This window comes from Notothenia rossii (genome assembly GCF_949606895.1).
Source record: "Notothenia rossii genome assembly, chromosome: 11".
Taxonomy (NCBI): domain Eukaryota; kingdom Metazoa; phylum Chordata; class Actinopteri; order Perciformes; family Nototheniidae; genus Notothenia; species Notothenia rossii.
In genome coordinates, this window is record NC_136910.1 from 19,230,182 (window position 1) to 19,246,717 (window position 16,536).

General features: G+C 40.7%; 3 protein-coding genes across 3 annotated transcripts; 1 reads left to right on the forward strand and 2 right to left on the reverse strand.

The window, feature by feature from the left end:
• Positions 1–42: 42 nt before the first annotated feature.
• Positions 43–5,983, reverse strand: mrpl10 (mitochondrial ribosomal protein L10). Its single transcript, XM_079659085.1, has 5 exons — positions 5,888–5,983; positions 5,526–5,695; positions 4,782–4,946; positions 4,425–4,569; positions 43–641 (listed from the first exon to the last, which is right to left on the reverse strand). Exons 1-5 carry the CDS (start codon positions 5,925–5,927, stop codon positions 415–417), a joined length of 747 nt encoding a protein of 248 aa, XP_079515211.1. The 5' UTR covers positions 5,928–5,983; the 3' UTR covers positions 43–414.
• Positions 5,984–6,381: 398 nt separating this feature from the next.
• On the forward strand, positions 6,382–10,007 carry pnpo (pyridoxamine 5'-phosphate oxidase). Its single transcript, XM_079659336.1, has 7 exons — positions 6,382–6,602; positions 7,478–7,602; positions 7,687–7,786; positions 8,060–8,113; positions 8,207–8,335; positions 8,411–8,481; positions 8,753–10,007. The coding sequence occupies exons 1-7, from the start codon at positions 6,411–6,413 to the stop codon at positions 8,916–8,918; spliced, it is 837 nt and encodes a 278-aa protein (XP_079515462.1). The 5' UTR covers positions 6,382–6,410; the 3' UTR covers positions 8,919–10,007.
• Positions 10,008–10,453: 446 nt separating this feature from the next.
• Positions 10,454–15,894, reverse strand: prr15lb (proline rich 15 like b). Its single transcript, XM_079659337.1, has 2 exons — positions 15,737–15,894; positions 10,454–11,363 (listed from the first exon to the last, which is right to left on the reverse strand). The coding sequence occupies exon 2, from the start codon at positions 11,333–11,335 to the stop codon at positions 11,000–11,002; it is 336 nt and encodes a 111-aa protein (XP_079515463.1). The 5' UTR covers positions 11,336–11,363; positions 15,737–15,894; the 3' UTR covers positions 10,454–10,999.
• Between the last annotated feature and the right edge of the window lie 642 nt (positions 15,895–16,536).

The window sequence follows — 16,536 nt, forward strand, 5'->3', positions numbered from 1 at the left end:
TTCTTAAATCCAAATTCCAAAAAAAAGAGACTAAGCAATACATTATGTTTACATAGTTTATTTATGTGTGACAATATCCTTGAACTAAGGAATTGCATGAAAGACACTGACATGTTTCAGCTCTGTCCGTCCAAGACTTCCTCTGATAGGTTGAGAAGCACGGAAAGCAGCTTTTTCACAGCAGCCACAGTGCTCCTATTGGTGGATGCACATTGTTTGAATTAGTTGAATTTAACACCATGCTCTGAGATTGAGTAAACCAACAACTTGTTCTTTGTGGAGTAATCTTAAAAATCTGCCTTGTTCTTTGGTGCTTCACTACAAGAAATTGCAAAATATGCATTCAAGCCGACGTTCCCTCATAATTTCAAGTAGTTGGAAATCTGCAACAGTCCCATTGTTTCCACTCCAGCTCTACGTGGCCTCCTGGGCTTTAGGGGCTCCCTCGGAGCTCTGTTGTTTGACGTGCTGCTGCAGGAGAGCGGAGAGCTGGGCCGGGTGGCGCTGCAGCATGGCGGCTGTCTGGGAGGTCAGCAGGGTCAGCCCACTGACCAGCTCCCCCTGGACCACAGCCACCGAGGGCAGCTTGGAGTAGCTCACCACCCCCTGTGCACTCAGCAGCGTGTTTTCTATACAGGCTCCTGTTGACAGATGAGCAAGGCAGAGGTGGATAAGAAGCAGTTAAATGATCACAATCTGTTTAATATGGTTTTCAGGGGAGGTAACGAAGAGTAAAACATGCTGCTCTGCTTTGAGATCAAAATGTATTAAACGCACAATATGTTATTTTCTGACACTCAATCAGAACAAAAAGAACCGAGTAAATTGGGTATGTAGAGTAGCGTGTGATCATGGGAGCTGTAGTCTTTATTACATTATTGCTGTAATCTTTTCTAGTTAGGATTCTTTAACATTCAACGTTGTGATTGAAATTCCTGGAGCAAAGAATCAGAACACAAGGAATAGACAAGGGAGCTCTAAACAGATGTCTGACACTGAAGATATTTTCCATCAGAGAGTTATAACCAGTTATGTTTCATATAGAGAAGCAGGCTCTAGAAGGCACCTGATAAGATATATTCTGTCTATTTATTATCAGTTTCATTATCTGTATTCAGGAGACAGAAGGAAGTCATCTCTTAACACAGCTGATGCAGAGAGCCTGAGAAAACAGGTGCAATCTTATCTCCATACACTAGGGCGCCTAAACCTCAAGGCCAAAAATCTGCTGCCTGTGCAGAGAGCCCAGCCTGAACTGAAATGAGGACAGCAGTGGAGAATTAATAGAAAAAGACTAGTTAAATACGTCCATTAAAAGTAGTGAAGATTGAATTATTTAGAAAGGTCTCCATAGGCGCATTCACACCGCAGTAATTTTCACACAGAACTTAGTTTCTGAGAACTCTTTAGTTCTCATGAACTAAAGCTCACGCTGACACGTCACTTCTTCTGCTTTGGGTTTACTGGCAGGCCGCAAACAACTTCACGGCGTATACTGCCACCCGAAGTCCCCGGCCGGAAGTCCCCGGAGTTGGGGACTGGCTTCAGTAGAAGCTGCTGGGACTCCCAGCAGCTTCTACTGAAGCCTTCCGAGTAAATCTCCAGAATGCCGACACCTCCTTATCTCCACCGCTCCCATGTTTTTTGTTGTGTGGCATTACATTACATTTAGCTGACGGTTTTATCCAAAGCGACTTACAATAAGTACATTCGACCAGGAAGATACAACCTTGAAGAAAACAGAATCATATAAGTACATCAGGTTTCATAGAGCCAAACATTTCAAGTGCTAATCAACTGGCTCTAGATAAGCCAGTCCTTTATTATTATATAAGTGCTTTGTTAGTAATTCTATCGCTCGAAGTGGAGTCGAAAGAGATGAGTTTTCAGTCTGCGCCAGAAGATGTGCAAGCTATCTGCTGTCATGATGCCAATGGGGAGCTCATTCCACCATTTTGGAGCCAGGATAGCAAACCCACGTGTTTTTGCTTATGGGAACTTGGGTCCCCCTCGCAGTGCGGGTGCAGCGAGCTGTTTGGCTGATGCAGAGCGGAGTGCACGTGCCGGGGTGTACGGTTTAACCATGTCCTGGATTTAGGAAGGGCCAGATCAATTCGCAGCATGGTACGCAAGTACCAGCGTCTTGAAGTGGATTCTAGCAGTTACCGGAAGCCAGTGAAGGGAGCTGAGGAGCGGCGTGGTTTGGGAAAACTTTGGAAGGTTGAAGACCAGACGAGCCGCTGCATTCTGGATGAGCTGCAGAGGTTGGATGGCACATGCAGGTAGACCAGCCAAGAGGGAGTTGCACTAGTCTAGGCGTGAGATGACGAGAGCCTGGACCAGAACCTGCGCTGTTTTCTGGGTCAGCTTGGGACGTATCCTCCTGATGTTGTAAAGCGTGTATCTGCAGCAATGGGTTGTAGCAGCGATGTTTGCAGTGAAGGACAGTTTGTTATCTAGGGTCACACCCAGATTCCTTGCAGTCTGAGTCGGGGAAACAACAGAGGTGCCGATGTTGATTGTTAGGTCAAGACTGGGACAATCTTTTCCCGGAAGTTAAAGCAGTTCAGTCCTGTCAAGGTTGAGCTTGAGGTGATGAGCAGACATCCACTGAGAGATGTCTGCTAGGCAAGCAGAGATGCGTGCGACGACCTGGGTCTCTGAGCGGGGAAAGGACAGAATTAGTTGGGTGTCGTCAGCGTAGCAGTGGTATGAAAAACCATGCGGGCTAATGACAGATCCGAGCGAGTTTGTGTACAAGGAGAAGAGGAGGGGACCAAGAACAGAGCCCTGAGGGACCCCTGTAGTTAATTGACAAGGATCGGACTCGGACCCTCTCCAAGTTACCCTGTAGGTGCGGTCTTTGAGGTATGAGGTGAGGAGGGAAAGTGCAGAGCCTGAAACTCCAAGTTCTTGGAGAGTGTGAAGGAGGATCTGATGGTTCACCGTGTTGAATGCAGCAGACAGGTCCAAAAGGATGATGACAGAGGAGAGGGAGGCTGCTTTAGCAGTGTGCAGTTCCTCAGAGACCGCAAGGAGAGCAGTTTCTGTGGAGTGACCTGCCTTGAAACCAGACTGGTGCGGATCAAGAAGGTTGTTCTGATGGAGATAACAGGAGAGTTGTTTAAATCAGCGCGTTCAAGTGTTTTAGACAGGAACGGGAGGAGAGAGACAGGCCTGTAGTTTATAACATCAGACGGGTTGAGAGTGGGTTTCTTTAGGAGAGGGTTTACTCTTGCCTCCTTGAGACTGAAAGTGACCAGAAGTTAGAGAAGTGTTGATGAGATGGGTGAGAAACGGTAAAATATCAGGAGCGATAGTCTGAAGGAGGTTTGAGGGGATAGGGTCCAGAGGACAGGTGGTAGGACGGGCAGAGGTAATGAGGAGAGAGAGGGGAAAAGGAGGTTAGTGTGTGGGTGAAAGGAGGGTCTGGTGACCCAGCGGTGAGTAAAGGTGAGTCAGAAAAAGAAGAGCGAATATCATCAACCTTTTTTTCAAAGTGGTTAACAAAGTCGCTTGACAGAAGGGAGGAGGGGCAAGGGGCAAGGGGGGGTCCAAGAGGGTGGAGAAGATAGAAAATAGTTTTTTGGGATTGGAATAGGAAGATTGGATCTTATCTTAAAAGAAAGTGCTTTTTGCCTGAGAGATCGAAGCAGAGAAAGAGGAGAGGAGAGCCTGATAGGTTAGGAGGTCGTCATGGTGTTTCGATTTACACCGTTTCTGCTCTGCTGCCCTAAGGATGGTTCTATTAGCACGCAGTGCGTCATTTAGCCAGGGAGCAGGAGAGAGTCCAGAGAGGATGAGAGAGTGTTGCCATAAATGAGTCTCTCTCCGTTGGTGCGCGGGGTAATGCTAATGCTAATGACAGCAAATAAAATGGCGGCTTCACAAAACTTTTCAGAGTTTTACGGGGTGTGGTTTGCAATTCGCCCAGCCAATCAGAAATTTGAACTTTTTTGTCCCCAGGAAAGTACCACCTCTCTATCAGGGACTGAAAAGGGGGGAAAAGTTCTCTGAATTAAGTACTCTTTTTGGTGTGAATGTAAAATCCCAGGAACTATCGGAACTAAAAGGGAAAAGTATGGGGAAAAGTACTCCGGTGTGAAAGCACCTAATAAAAAAAGTGTTCCCTCAGCCACGTTCATGGGAAAACTCCCGTACGGGCTGTGAACCGAGTTGTTTTACATTTTAAGCCGTTAAACGGTTAAAAACACTGAATAAAGTGTTAAAAAGCACCGTTTCTGGTTGCTTTCGTTTTGCTAACATACTCCTATAGGGTGTTAAATTAAGTTCCTTTTTGTGTATCATTATTTTGTTATTACATTGTTAGCCTTTGTGTTGTGTGGATTTTGGGCCCATCGTTTGATTAAATGAATGTGTAATTCCTGGCTTGTGATCTTTGCAGACACAGAAGATGAACGTACCCAGGAGTAGCATATGTCGGCTGGTCCTCAGAGACGACAGCATCTCCTTCACCTTCGGCTCTTTACTGATGAACAGAACCGTGTGACCAATGAAGAGAGGAGCCATGTTGGAGTAAGTGCTGTCTTTCAGGAACGAACGCATTACCTTAAAAAAGCAAGATTAAGGATTAGACTAAACTAGGATATTTTTAACATCTTAAATAAGGTCATCATAAACCATAAGTTCCCTGTATATTTAGGATCAATACTTTGTTTAAAATTCAACATTATGGGAGGTTTTTTTTCTGACATGATACATTCTCTTTACTTCTTTTAAAAAGGGAAAAATAGTCAACGATACAACAATTTTAGCATTACCTGGTTGGGGAAGAATTTCACTGTGATGCCATGTTTATGAAGTTTGTACTTGAGAAGCATCATTTCGTCAGCAGTACTGCCGCTGTTCTGGACCACAGCAATCATCTTTGATTCCTGGAACACGCTCTTCAAATTCTTCTTAACGAGCATCGTGAAAGGGTCATCCTGGTGGAATATAATAGAAGAGTTTGGAAAATAGAAGTGAATTTATTTTAATATAAATAAATACACACTTATTTTTCGACTATTCCCTTTATTCAATTCAACAAAAGAAATTCAACACAAGCAGCTGTTCATTTTCCAACTCATCCTGAAACAAATCTTTCAAGAGTGAGTTTCCTTTTTTAAGATTTAAGAAGCTGCAGACTGTTAATCCTAATGAAATCACAGGTAAGTGTGTCACATCAGTAAACAATGGATACAGACAAAGTGAAAAACAGTATGTAATAATAGAAATACATTTTTAAGATTATTTAAATTACTTGACTCTTTGAACATGGTATTAAACTATAATTGGCACATCAACACAAACACTCCAAACATTGTTTTACCCACACTCTTTAAAAAGGTAAGATTTGTATTTGGAAATGGTGCAGAATTCCCAGAATCCCAGAGCTTAACTTCTAGGACATGTACCGACCCTTAATTGCACCCCTATGTAGGTGTAATGTTTCCAGCTCTAAAAATGCATGCACTTAATACCTCATATCTGTCAGATAGAGGATGAAAAGGGGGGACTGTTACCTCCTGGTCTCTGATGGTTTGTCGTGGATAAGCTCCAATAGGAGCGGGTCGTGGGGGTGGAATGTACCGTGTAACTGACATCAGCTTCTGTTTGAGAAAGTGCAACGGCCTCTTGTGTCGAGTCACAGATTTGGAGCCGTGCCGAACACACTGTGTGAAGGGAAGCCATCCTGAAAGACATGCAGTGTGTTAAACTTCTGCTAACATGAAATAAAACCTGAGGCACCAGCTAGCCTGTGCCTCAGGCTACGCTGTTTAACTTAAACGTAGCTGAAAATGCTTACTATAGATAGACAAGACAGTAGTAACTCGTAACTGACACAAAGAAAAATGCTATAAAGGCAGAATAAACGTTAAATTACCCTGTTTCGGTAGTAATATTCGACACAAGGTCGCAGCCATCTCTAACAGGATACGTTATTCAGGAAGTGACGTTGGCACAAATGCTGCATTCATAAATATCGGAATATAGAGAATCACAACAGTGTACAGATTATTTAGTAACTGTCATTATTGGGACATTTGTTATATATTACTTCAACAAACATAAATAATCCTCAATTTCACTGGAATTTGTGATAAATCTGAACCAAAAAAAAAGTTTACAAACAGATTGAATAACATGTTTTCCCACTGGCTTTCTCGTAATTACAGATATAACTTGAATGCAGCACCATTTAATAGTTTTTCAGATTTTGTATTTAAATCATACAACGTTCTATATTTTATTTATAACGAACGTTTACATGTGAAAATATATATTTTTTAAAATACATATATATTTGGACATGCATATAACCAACAGTTGGTCCAGTTATAAAACAAGTAGTTGGTTACTTTACGTAAAGGAGGATGTGCTTTTACGTAAGCGTCACTTTGACAAGCATGAGGCGCATACTCAGTACGAATTTATTGTTGAGGCAGAGCAGTTTATTTCTTAGAAATCCTCGTTCTCATGCCTCTCTGACAGCGGGTCAACAACGTGTCTGTGCACGGAATTTCTGCTGGAAATCATCGAGCGCCGACACAAACATGGACCTGAGTAACATGAGGAAGAAATATAAAGGAGATGAGGACGTGAGTTACCTGTCAGGGAAATACACAGAGTCATATAACATCATACAGTGTGTAACTGCAATGTTGTTATAATTTAAGGTCAATGAGGGTGGAAAAACACTGCTATAAGTTTGTTTTTATATCTACGTGGTTGTCTTGAAAAAAACCTGAGACTTTTACAACCTATAAGCAAATCTAGGTATTCCAAAGATAGTGACACTGGTTGGCTCATTCATAAGGGCCTGCGTGAGGTTCATGTAAGGTCAGTAGTGTCTGTTTTCAGTCATTTATCAAAGTTAAAGAGCTACTGCCAGACTACACAAATATTAATACAAGTAAAAGCTTACAAAACCTTACTTAATAAAAGTAGGCTATCTATCTAGCAACATTCTCATTCAGTTATGTTATTGGAATAATATTACTGCTGCATTCATGTGCATGGTGCATTTTAGTGCTGTAGATGTTGCAGGATGTATAATATTCTTTAAGATTCCATATGTGTGTAGCTGTATTGCTGTCCTATTAGAACCACATCTCTAAAAAGGACAACTTCTATAGCCCTGATTTCACTTTTGCATATTCCAGTTGATCCAATAGGCTTTTAAAAAAGTGTAATTATCTTAAGAAGTAGGAACATTATCTTCAGTCATTGAGGAACACTAAATCCTTCATTTAATCCAAAGCACTCAAACCCAAAAGGACCAAGTTAATAGCAACTAAATCTGTCAAACACATATGATGAGTACAATGTAACATTTTTCCCTCTAAAATGTGGTAGAGTAGAGGTATAAAGTTGCACAAAATGGAAATCCTCTAGTTAACACTAGTTGAGTAAATATATCCACCATTGTCTGTTTCTCAGACCATTCACGTATGATTGATTATTTTTTTCCCAGTGCTTTGAGGAGAGCCAGCTTGTGTCTCTGGACCCGATCACTCAGTTTGGGAACTGGTTCGATCAAGCCACCAAGTGCCCTGAAGTCGGAGAGGCAAATGCTATGTGCATCGCCACAGCCACCAAGTGGGTAACACAAACTCCCAAAATCAAATGTATTTTCATTTTTGTAATGTCTAATGTCAACCCTCTCCCTGCCTGTCTGTACAGAGATGGACGCCCCTCGGCTCGTATGGTCCTCCTGAAAGGTTACAGCAACGAGGGTTTCCGTTTCTTCTCCAACTACGAGAGCAGGAAGGGTTCTGAGCTGGTGAGTTACTCCACTGACTGACAGCAACTGTCTAGGCTCTTTGTGACCTTTTGCAATCTTGGAACCCACTGAAAAGTTGACTTTAAAACACGTTTGTAGAGCTTACAATGTTCATTTCGATTCCCTTTATCTGGGAATCAATTGTTTTTCATTTAAGAAGAAATAGACGACAATGTGTATGTGATTCAGCTCCTTTACTGGTTAGTTGTTGTAGCAGCTTGACTATCAATTATTATAATAGTTATGTATTGCCTTCTATGTTTTTGTCCTCAGGAAAGCAATCCCCATGCATGTCTTGTCTTCTACTGGGAACCCCTTAACCGACAGGTCAGCATCCATCAAGTGCTCATCATTTCCTGCCTTATATTTCATATTTTTTATAGATTTTCCACAGTAATACATTTGAATTCTGATATGCAGATTCGCATTGAGGGCAATGTGGAGAGAATCCCCTTCCAGAGCTCCTGTGACTACTTCCACTCCCGGCCAAAGAGCAGCCAGATCGGGGCCGTTGTGAGCCGACAGAGCACTCCGGTCCCTAACAGAGATGTAAGACCCCAAACAATACCTTCATATGTACGTAAATACTTTAAAGGCTCACTTTTTACTGTCTTGTCTTTTTAGTATTTAAGGCAGAAGAATGCAGAGCTGGAGGAGAAGTACAAAGACACAGATGTGCCTATGCCTGATTACTGGTGAGCATCAGACCACTTGTTCTTTCTATTATAACATCTTCAAATCATGAAAAGGTGAAGGAACTTTGTTACATTTTACTTGCAAGAATCCATTAGTCATAGTTAATGCCATAGTACTTTATTATTGCCGAGTGGGCCAGTTCTCTTGTCCAGTACACTTCATTTGACCATTTACCTTTTGGTAACCCATAGGACTATCGCTCAGTCACATCAAAACAATGTTATCTCATCATTTCCTGATTGAAATATTCAAACTGTCCTTTGTGAACAGGGGCGGCTACATCGTCAAGCCATCCCTGATAGAGTTCTGGCAGGGTCAGACCAACCGGCTGCACGACCGCATCGTCTTCACCCGGCCCAAAGAGGGAGAGACGGAGCTGGGGGAGTTTCAGCACGCTGCCGAGGGGGGCTGGGTGTACCAGCGTCAGTCCCCGTGAGAACTACCTCAATTTATCGCTCATTATCAAATGTGTTGAACTCTATGGAAATAAGCGCTCGTCTCTAGGTACTTCAATGTTGATTTCATAGGTGCTACTGTGTGAAGGATTAATCTACAAGCAAACTGTGTTGTGTCATCTCCTCGTTCTTTCTGTCAGTTCATATATTTGGAGGCGTGACGCTCTTGTGGTACAACTTGAATTGTCTTTATGTCATGAAAACATGCTGTATGGTTTACAGAAAAAGAGCAAAGTCAACCTGGTCGTGCTAAATAATGATTGACAGGGACATTGTCTATTCAGCCTTGTTGTCCTAACGTTGTGGATACTGTGTCCTGCATCTTAAAAAGCACAACCTGTACCATAAATGCAACCGTCAATGTTGGAATAATCTGTAATGCTTTGGTTTTTAGAGGTCTGTTCCTAATAAGTTCCAGAAGAATGATCTGTCAATCTAACAAATAAATACACTCAGTGGCCACTTTATCACTTACACTTGATCATGTAATGCTATCCAAAACCATAAAGTCATAAAGTCTACTTTTATGATGTTTATTAAGTGAAAAAGTAATAGAGGCACCACCTATTTCTTCTATAAACAGTACAATACAGACAGACATGTAACGGAAAATGTACACGTTTCCAATTAAAAGCATTTCAGCTCAGCTCAGATAGAAAATGTATGGCAGAGCTGCAACATGGAATTGTAACACATCGTACAAGTGTTCCTAATAAGGGGGCCTCTGATGGTATTCATTGTTTTTCTTTTTTCTTTCTAAAATGTTGTAAAATGTTGTGTTTGATTGTTGCTACAATTCTGAGTACTGTATGTAATGAAGCTTCTCTAGTCAAACCAAGCAACCGTCTCAAATCTTCATTATAATTAGTATTATTTACACTTTATAGAATAACAAGCATCTATATGTGTCTTTCTAGCTGACGACTTAAATTGTGCCGACTATTGTGTGTATCATGTACATGTTGCACTATTACGAGATTTATACTGGTGATTATTGTTTACTGATGGAAGATGAGAATGTTATTTTGACTTGAATTCACTGAAAAGCCAGATTAAAGTTTAATTTGTAACTGAGGACTGATTGCATGCGTGGCCAGCAGATGGCAGCACCAACACACAACAAAACAAATCATTTATAGTCTCACAGTCAAACATAAAATCCTGAGGCAACCTTTCAAATGTTCTTTTTCTGGAAAGGTTCAATATAAATGAAGTATACCAAAAATCAACCTGCAAGTTGGCCTTTAAGCAAAACCAGCTGATCAGGGGATTTTTTTCTTGAATGACCAGCATTAGTCATCACTGACTTAATAAAAGCCATATAATCAAATGTAAGAGCACACCACTGCGTATCAAATGTCAGTGTCTTCTTACCGTCACCATGACAACAAAATCATCCAGCACAAACACGCTCAGGTGGATAAAAATACTGTAACCCGAAACCAAGATTAAGTTGCTTAAATCATTCATTGACAATACTCAATCAAATGATTGTCTGCACAAATACAACACACTCTTTCTATATTAACTCATATTGTCATTTAATTAAAAACAAAACTGTTTTTTTGCTTTAGAATTTTAGAAAAACATTACATAAACAGCTTTCATTTAAAATGATTATTTATCACAATATATCCAACATCAAAATCAGGTCTCCTATTTACTTTGGTCATGAAAACGTAATAAAAATGTTCTTTTGATTTTGTAAGACATAAAAAAGGAGGTTTTAATTACAGCAATCCTTAATAATAATAAAAATAAATGTACAATAAAGCAATTAAAAGGGATGTTTGCATGAGGTGAGGCAGACTGTAGATAAATAACAGAAAGGGAGAATATGAGGCGTAATTAAAACGTCTCATGTGTGCTGATACCAGCTGTTTGTATTGGTGGGAGTCCATTGGTTACAGTATCTATGGGTGTGGGGCCTTGTGTTGATCCAGTTTAGCACATGTACAGTACAGTAGCACCACATGGTTGTGCTTGTGTATGTTTTATCCTTCATTTCAGCATTTATAAGTGCAACACTCATGTATCACACATTTGCAATCAGGTGTGCTTTTCATTTGTCAGTCTTCTTTTTGTGGTTCTCGTCACTGAGGCTGTGCTCGGAGAACAGGCTGGGGTTCTCTGCCAGCGTGGAACGGACCTTCTTCTTCTCCTTGAAGCGTCCGGAGTGGGACACCTTAACGTGGCGGCCCTTGGTGGCAGACTTGTCCACGATCTTCTCCAGCCTGGCATTGAACTGGCTGTCCATGTGGTCTGTGGGGGGGGTACCGCTCGAGTGCTCTTTGTTCCCCGTGTTGCTGCCATACTCTGCTGGGATCTCGTACAGGACCTTGGATTCAGACTTCTTCTTGCGGGAGAAGGTCAGCTTCCACCAGCTTTGATCCGCCATGACACCAGTAGAGAGGGGGAGGACTGACCTGAAGGACACAGAGCTGAGACTGAGCACCACTGGAGATGATTATATTTACACCTGCATTGAACAGTTTAGTGAGCATACTATAACAAACACAAGGAAAGAAGCAGTTTGAGCTGGTTTCTCTACCTTACTATGTAACCTCCAATCAAAAAGATATTGTAGCAATATTATTTATTAAAGGTATCAAGTTACCACTCAGAAAAGGCCTTTAAGTGATTTTGTATTGTATTTAACGTTGTCCATTTTAGAAAAGTGCACATCTTGGAACCATCACTATACCATGAAGGGCAAAATATCCCAAAACAAACTAAGCTGACCTCAGCAAATTCTTTTTTTCAAACAACTTTTTCTGGTGGTTGGTCAAACATTTCTTACAGTTTGGGATTTTGCTCGAGGGAAGTATTTATAAAATGCAAGCTATGGTGCTAATCCAAAACCATTTTTCAATCAGCCCTGTCTTCAGAGATTAGACAGTATGCTTCTTTTTAACATTAGTAGATGTAACCTGAGGGGGGAGGAAACCTGACTGCTCTCAGCTGATACATTAATGATCATCTGAAGAGTATCCTCTTTCCATCTCTCTGAGATCTGATATGAAGTCAGTGTAAACAACACAGACTGCTGCAGCTATTTTTTAATGCTGTTGAAACTCAGCCATATTATAAACAGCAACAGGAAGATCGCTCTATTGTCAGCATCACACTAACACCTGGATTTTTCTATTTATATTACTTGTTATAACAAGTTCAAAAGTATGTAGCTACACAGATCAGCTATCAGTCTCCTGGCAACCAGTTAGCTAAAATAACTTCCTCATCAAATGAATGTGGACCCTTTGGTGTTTATGATGTGCTGTATAACATCTAATAAAAACTGGCCTTGTTATTGTGTCCTGACAGTGACCTTTAGTTTGGGCAGATAGATTTGTTTGGGCAGATAGATTTGTTTTCAAGTTTGGTATTTTCAGTTTCAACGATTATTATTTTTGACATTCACTTAATCATTTAGGTTTTTTTTCAAGCAAGCATGTAAGAGGTTACTGCTTTGTATTCATCTTATGTTATAACAAATGCAATTTATTTGGGAGTTTTGGCTTGTTGTTCAGACATTTCTTAAGTCACTTTAGTTTGTTTTTTTTATCATCGCTGCCGACCTTTTTTGTCTACATTTCATCTCTGTCTCTACTCCCATGTTTCCTTACCGTTTCTTTGTCCATTTTCTAACACAGGCAGAGAAAAGACCAAAATTAATTTTCTGGTTTCATATTTTTGTATTTTGTGTCTCCACTGTGACATGTTAACATGCTCTAGTTCCAAACCCTTTTCACCCTCTGTCTCAAACCAGAGCCCAGTCTGCTCTGATTGGTTGGCTGGCCGGCTCTGTTATGATTGGTCAACTTTAGAGATGTCTCGCCCCTTAGCCTATCACGTACATTATTTTTGGACCGCTAGCAGCTACACTTGCACTTGAGAGAAGCTCAAGTGTAACGTAGTGATGTTACTGTCTTGTTCAAGTTAACAAAGGAGCCCAATGGAGGCGTTTCAGTCAGTGTGTTGGAGAGCAACGCTATCTTGAGGCTACTTTGGGATTTTAGCCTTTGCAGAACATTTACATGCACAAAAACCTTTATAAACACACTACAGAAAAAGAATAACTCAAAAGAGCATAATAGGCAACCTTTAAATCCAACAAGGTCTTTAAATTCGTGTTGCTCATAATTGTTGAATTCTATTTTAATGCATTTCAAACTGGGATTAACTTCAAACTTTGAACTGCAAATAAAACATAAAAAGTAACTGAATAAACACATGGCTTATAAACCGATTTTTATGAGTTTTTATAACGCTACGATTTCTTCTTTACGAGGGTGGACAGGAAGCAAAGAGGCTCACTAATCCTCCTTTGGTGTGGTCATTTGATCACGTAGCCTATGCAAATACCCAGCATGCCCTTTGCAGAAACACTCCTGCAACTCTTATCAGAGCCATGTGATGTTTGTGGCACCTGCAAGCAGTGCCAAGGTTCAAGAAAGCCAAATGGGTTTAATGTTGTGATAGGATTTGAATGGTAATTTCAAAATTGTAATGTATGCATTATAATGGAACATTTGATTATTTTAGAGCTAATGTGCTATTATGTTCACAACTTAATTGTACTTGTTGCTTATTTAGACTTAGTTTTAGCATATAAATATGTCCCTTTTGTAAGTTGCTACCTTTTTTTTCTATTTAACTTTACAAAAAATACAGGTTTCTCCATACCAAATGTTGAAAGAGCATTTGCATAGTGTTGTTGACTTTTCATTTGGGAGTTTCTACTGAACAAAGTTCCTTGGAGGACTTTAAGCAGCAGTTTCACACCTTGTTAAGTACCAGATCATAGCGGTATCATTTGGACACATATTTCTTTTCTGCCATGTTTGACTTCGATGTGACCTTTGAGACGAAAAGCCCTGTTGACATAAAGGAGGCCCGCCATAGTTCTCTTTAATAAGTTACCATGTATTCTGCTGAGCTTCAGAGAGCACGGCAGGAAGGGAACACTGACCACGTTCAGAAATTACTAACCAGCTGCAAAGCTTTTCAGAAGCACAGTGTTTGAGCTGGAGAGAGAGAAAAGGGGGAGACAATGACAAAGGGAGACAAAGAGAGGAGGAGGCTCCAAGGGCACGAGGACTGCGCTGCCCTCATAATTGAGCCTAAGGTTTATTAGAATCTCAGGTGTCCTCCCTTGTGCCAGCTACTGGTGACCCGTTGTAGGCCAAGATTGGTATCAATCTGGGAGGCCGTGCAGATACCGTACCTACACCTACACCGTAAAAGCAGAAGTTGAATGAGTTGATAAGGGGAATATTGTTTTTTGCCTGATAACAATGCTATTTTAGGATTTGCATTATTTGTTATGTGCACATAGAAGGCACGGAAACATAATTGCTGTTTTTTCTTTGAAACATCATGTATGCTAAATATAATGTGAGATTATGTAAGGCTGCAAGGACCAAAACATTTTTAAATGTTAACTTTCTTACTTAACTTCTAGCAATCTTGAATTAAAGGTTCCATGTTCTACTGATCAGAATTCCATTTTTGAGGTCTACTAGAATAGATTTATATTGTTCAATGTTCCAAACTCACATTGGTTTCTCATACAGCATCTCTGTATAGTATGTCTATTCACTCTCTGTCTTAAACGGCTTGTTGGAGCTCCTGCCCCCCCCTGTGAGACCAGTGTGCTCTGATTGGTCAGCTCGCCCACTCTGTTCTGCTGAGTCCACCACCGTTACAGCGGAACATCAGTGATTATGTGTTACAATGGCGTTTGTTAGCAATGGAGCGCGATTTCCGCCAAAGATTTGGAAATTGGCCGTGCGCAAAGCATTGTGGGGATTTTTTAAGACCGCGGAGTCTACACATGTGCAGCCTCGAAATTTCCCGCAACGAAGTACGCCGGGCTCTGTAGAATTCCAAGTATGCTGGACATTGGAACAGTACTTCGGCAGCACTCAGTTTTGACAAGTCCATTTGGACCAATCTGCGGAGCCGTTACGTCACTATGACCGTTACGTCACTATGACCAAGAAGAAAACAATGGAAAAAGAGAAATCTCCAACGACGCGTTCTGGGGCAGCATAGACAGTTATTTTCTGTGTTAGAGTTTTACTCGCTACAGGGTGTACTTTGAATGTTTGTGACTCTGCAGACCGTTTACATGCATAAAGGGGACGGGTAATAACCAGAAAAGCACCACATGGGACCTTTAAGGATGGCTTCTCACATCGTCACCAGCCGAAGCCTCAAAATAGCAATGACATCCTTTCAAATAACTTACAGCAAAGCCTTTGTTTATGTTATATTTATTTCTAATATTTTAAATGACATACATTGAACATGTTTCTCCATATTGTAAGATTCCATATTATACATAAGTAAACAGTATCTAAAATGCCTGCTCCAGTCTCCTATTAGCTTAAGATGACATCATAAAACGTCTTGTTGTAGTCTGACAAACAGTCTAACCCAAACATTAAATTCATAACTGTAAGATGAGGATAGTCAGCTAATTTGTTTGGCCACCTGGTTTCAAATATTTTGAATTGTTTGCTTTAATACAGTTCAGTGGTTGTCAAAACTGTTGCATATCATACATCTAATTGTTGCAGTTGCATTGTTGGTCTGTGAAAATACCAGGAACAACGATGGAAATAAGTATTTGAGACTTTATCGCCCTACGCGTATATACAAAGATAATTAATATATATTTCAAAGTTGGAAAACAAGCGAGCCAATACTAAAAAAAATTCTCAAACTATTCAGACTATACCAGTTTCTGCAGCATGTTAGAGACATACAAAAGCTATAAAATGTGTGTTCTTACCTTGTTGTTGACTAAAGAAGATCAGATGTGAAACTGTCCCGCCATGCTTACAAACTCTAAACCTCCTCTCTATTTTATTCTCCTTCCCCTCAGGTAATCATGCACAGGTGCAGCATCTATCTATCTCTCTCTCTCTCTCTCTCTCTCTGTGTGTCACCTCTGTACTTCCCACTCCAGCACACACCCTCCTCAAACACACACACCTAAAACCTGCCCCAGCTAAGTGCATGAGTGAGTAAATGTTGCAACCATGCGATTTAGAGAAGCCTTTCGTCTGGCCAACCCGGTCCATATCATGATCACTGACATCAGGGGTAATGTGAACTTGAGAGGTGAGCAGCTTTCCAAACTGAAGATAAATTCCCTTTCTCAGTCTCGCTCTAAAACCCAGTCTTGTGTTAATGTGGGATTTGGACGCAGAATAGAGTTTGTATTTGAGTCTCTTATCCCTATTACATAACTAAAGTAAATGGAGAGTTGCATACTCTGGAAGTTCATATGAATGAGGTGAGGGGGGGGGCCTTGATGTTTTACATGGATTGCATAGAATCTCAGTGAATACACACTTACTTTGCAAGTTTGGTCCACATTCAAATGATCTGAAAGTAGGTCACACGGCACGCTGCAGAGCATTTTCCTTCTTGAAATGACCAAAAATGTAATGTTATTCCTTTGGTTTTTCCTAACAGAAAATGTGTGAGTTTAACTAAAATATTTTTCGGATTATGATATAGTATAATAATGTGAACTACTATAAACTTAATAAAGCCTATTAAAACTTGATATGACCTCCATTCTTG

Bases quoted from the DNA above. Each gene is read 5' to 3' on its own strand.
- mrpl10 (XM_079659085.1), bottom strand. From the start codon at position 5,927: ATGGCTGCGACCTTGTGTCGAATATTACTACCGAAACAGG. The intron at 5,696-5,887 runs GTAATTTAACGT...CATGTCTTTCAG, and splicing joins AATATTACTACCGAAACAGG to GATGGCTTCCCTTCACACAG. The intron at 642-4,424 runs GTACGTTCATCT...ATCTGTCAACAG, and splicing joins CCGACATATGCTACTCCTGG to GAGCCTGTATAGAAAACACG.
- pnpo (XM_079659336.1), top strand. From the start codon at position 6,411: ATGAGGCGCATACTCAGTACGAATTTATTGTTGAGGCAGAGCAGTTTA. The intron at 7,787-8,059 runs GTGAGTTACTCC...TTTTGTCCTCAG, and splicing joins GCAGGAAGGGTTCTGAGCTG to GAAAGCAATCCCCATGCATG. The intron at 8,336-8,410 runs GTAAGACCCCAA...TTGTCTTTTTAG, and splicing joins CTCCGGTCCCTAACAGAGAT to TATTTAAGGCAGAAGAATGC.
- prr15lb (XM_079659337.1), bottom strand. From the start codon at position 11,335: ATGGCGGATCAAAGCTGGTGGAAGCTGACCTTCTCCCGCAAGAAGAAG.